Source organism: Rhagoletis pomonella, unplaced genomic scaffold (genome assembly GCF_013731165.1).
Source record: "Rhagoletis pomonella isolate Grant_MI unplaced genomic scaffold, Rhpom_1.0 Rhpom_scaffold_00008, whole genome shotgun sequence".
In the NCBI taxonomy this organism is placed as follows: Eukaryota; Metazoa; Arthropoda; class Insecta; order Diptera; family Tephritidae; genus Rhagoletis; species Rhagoletis pomonella.
In genome coordinates, this window is record NW_023458562.1 from 6,269,560 (window position 1) to 6,273,224 (window position 3,665).

Below are 3,665 nucleotides of genomic sequence, written 5' to 3' on the forward strand. Positions count from 1 at the left end.
AAAAATAACTCAACTCGAGCCACTCTTAGGCCGGTTACTCAGTGACTGGTTAACACTAACAGCACGTTAGACATCGCTATCGACGTGAAAAAAGTAGTCGATATCCATGTTTAACCTGTAGTTAGTATTAACCAGACATACATACATAGCTAGCCTAAATAAACTTGAAAATCATTAAGGCACATTCGAAATTTCGTTGCAATCAAATGCACCGTGCAGAAGTGCATTTGGAAAATGCATATAAAATTTCATGCGTTTGCAAATAATCCTTTCTCCCATGCATTTTAATACATCAATCTGGCGACTTCTAGCTGTCGTTTGGTATAACTATTGCCCCCTAAAATAGATCCTGGGGTCAGCAGTATATCGTGCGTTTACAATCACTCTACTCTGATAAAAGTAGGTCAACTGATCTTGTATTTGGCCTCTAACATTTATCATACCTAAGCTCTTTGATATGGATCTCACTAGAAGCTCCATTTCATGAAGAAAATCGTACGTGTCCCGCCCGTGACAAAAGTTGCCCACCCGTGACAGGAGACTTTTGAATTTATTAATAATAAACAACTGATTCTTGTTATGGTTTGTGCTTTGTTAGGATTGCTGGTTCTTTTCTGTATAGTAAAACATCTAATCCAGATAGAAATGTTAAATAAATTCACAGACTTTCCGTAAAATATATTTTCTCCAAGAAGCAGTGTCCTTTCTTTGTCCTACCCGTGACGGAAGAAACAGCTCAGAATTTTCCAATATAAAATCAAGTTGGAATATTTTTCGTATTTGGTAATAACTCCTATATTAGTGAACTAGGTGTAGCTTTATCAAAATGTAGAACTGCTTAGTACTTTATACTTAAATTTAAAAAAGAAAAACTATTTTTGCTGTACAAATGTCCCACCCGTGACGATGGAATACAAAAACAAAACTGACAAAACTGAGCCTTAGATTGTCTTTACTTACTTGCTTATTTTTAACTCGCTTTTATTAACTTGGGATGTAACTATGTAATATTGATGCGCCTAAAGACGCAGCGATTTCCATTCTCAAGTTACATACCTGATGACAGTACGAAAGGGAATTGCTTTAAACTTCCATTCTTAAAGTAACCTGATGACAGGACGAATGGAAATTATGGAAAACGAGTTTTAAGTTTTTTAAACCATATATATATATTTTTTTTTCAATAACCAATTTACCAAGCTTGGAAAGAAAGGCCCAAATTAATTAAATAAGAGCAGAAAGACTTTCTGGACTATGCCTCATGAGCGTCCATTGAAAACTCGTTACCGAAAACCGCGAGGTGATTCAAAAGGAAATAATCGAAAAGTTTATTAGCGTGCTGAAAATCTTTATAAGCTTAAAAATGATTAAATAAAAAATATATAAAAAAAAATTAGCAAGTATATTTCGTTTTGCATCAGATTCTGGCTACGCCCTTGCATCGATATATCGATGTTTTTCTGGCGATATATTTTAGCATCGATGTTCATTTCTCCGATGCATCGAAACATCGAATTATCGATGTTACTCCTCAAAATTGGCATCCCTACCCATAATATCTACGATGCAAGAATGATAGAATACAAGATTGCGCCGATCAGAGAGGATTTTTGAGCGTAATTTTTCGGTGACGTCACACTGGTGCAGCTGCGAGAGAGCAATGTCAAAACGCGAATAAGAATGCAAGAAGAAGAAGACATTTTGCACGAAAAACGTAAACAATACGAAAAAATTTATTCATAACACATTAAAATGGGAAAATTTATAGATATTAAACATATATATTAGCTTTAATTAAAGATGAAAGCATTGTAGTGGTGTTGTGCATATAGTCTTTAGGGTAAGTATGAAAAATAATGTTGGGACAAATGTATGTGTTAAAAATGTTTGCCATTTCAGAATCAACGCTCCCACGAGTTAGTCGAAGATGAAATCTTTGAAAAGTATTATCAAAGGTATTTTAAATAATAATAATACAATCTAAATAATAATAATACAACTTCCGACGCGTACCTTGATGAACGTGAGCAATTAGTGCGTGAGTCTGAGCACTTGCTGCAGACAATTGGCAGCGAAGCAAATGCCGCACTGCGCCAAGCCAACTCAGAGCTGGGTGCGTGTATAGACGAATTCCGTGAAATGTCGCTGCAGGTATCGAAGGATGTTAATCAATTGCAAGATACTGTGATGGCGTTGTTCCAAGCAAGTAGCTAGAGATTAATAGTTTAGTATAAACTTAATTCAGTACCTTATATTATCTCTGTTCTATAATAATTGCCAATTTTTAGCACATTGGGTGACCACGAATTCAGAAAAGGGCATACCCACATACCCAGCATTGGTTAAGACCCTACATATGAGTGGAAGCAAATATTTGAATGTACAAATCAATTATCAGCAAAAGATTATCATGGGCATACTCAAAGAATTTGGTAATTTTGTGCATAGATACTTGAAACAAGTGCCTATTGTATAACCTTTTATATAAAAAATATTTGTATTCTCTTGCAGATATTTCCGATGCACACACAGTTGGCACTGCGCCGTTGAAATTATTGCACCAGTGTTTGCGTCAATTAGATTTGTTGAAAAATGTTTGGCAGAATGTGTTACCCGATGCAATTTATAACAAGACATTTTGCGATATTATACATGATTTTTGTAATGAAATAATACGACGTATACTCGCAATGGAGGACATTTCGGCAACAGTGGCAAGTGAGTTGAGTGAGCTAATCGGTGTCATATTGGAGAAGGTGCCAACTTTATTCAAGGTAAATTTTTGATGGAATGCAATGATGCGAATCAAATGCTATTTTTTTTTTGTACTTCCTGCAGCACAAACATGAAGTGATACATATTAAATCTTGGATGAAACTTGAGCAATTGAAAATGATACTGAATTATTCGTTGCAAGAAATCGCCGAGCAGTGGTGTGAAGGTGCCGGTATTTTAACGGCAAACTATAAGGCAGAAGAAATTAAGCATCTCATACGAGCACTTTTCCAAAATACCGATCGGCGCGCCAAGGCATTAACGAAAATTGTCTAAACAAGATACACTGCGTTTTTTCTGGTAGTATAAGATTTTTATTCTAAAATTTTGAAATAGTTATTAAATAATAGGTATGTTTTTCTGAAATATTTCTGATAAAAGTTTTCGTTGCATTCGCTATTTTTTTGGTAATATTCGCAATGTTTACATGCCTTCAAGCAAGAATTGTGCACAGATAATGAACGACGACTCATCCATCCATTCTATCATCGGCGATCATATCTGGGAAAATACAAAAGCACAAAGTTTTTCATAAGTTATTTATAAATGATGTTTTTAATGGTTTAATTGGAAGATTGCAATAAAAAACTTATTTATGTACGTATATTGGTATTGTTATTAGTTGTGCTATTGTCGTATGCATATCGCACACCATCTGTAAAAGGGGCACAACTCAAACAAATTTTCGTAGATTTTTACGCATAAATCAATCCATATGAATGCAAATATGTTTTTCTGATTTTTGAGTTGTACCACTTCAGAAGATGGTGTGCGATATGTGTTTTGTTGCAAACAATAACCGTCTAAGTCGACTTAAGAATTGTATGCGAATTGCATGCATGAGGCTGTACTCGACTTAGGCGGCTATTGCTTATGACCACAGATATAAG

At 35.0% G+C, this 3,665-nt stretch overlaps 1 protein-coding gene across 1 annotated transcript; it reads left to right on the forward strand.

Moving 5' to 3' along the window:
* Window positions 1-2,263: 2,263 nt before the first annotated feature.
* On the forward strand, window positions 2,264-3,379 carry LOC118745108 (centromere/kinetochore protein zw10-like). Its single transcript, XM_036478642.1, has 3 exons — window positions 2,264-2,432; window positions 2,512-2,774; window positions 2,839-3,379. The coding sequence occupies exons 1-3, from the start codon at window positions 2,357-2,359 to the stop codon at window positions 3,049-3,051; spliced, it is 552 nt and encodes a 183-aa protein (XP_036334535.1). The 5' UTR covers window positions 2,264-2,356; the 3' UTR covers window positions 3,052-3,379.
* Window positions 3,380-3,665: the final 286 nt, after the last annotated feature.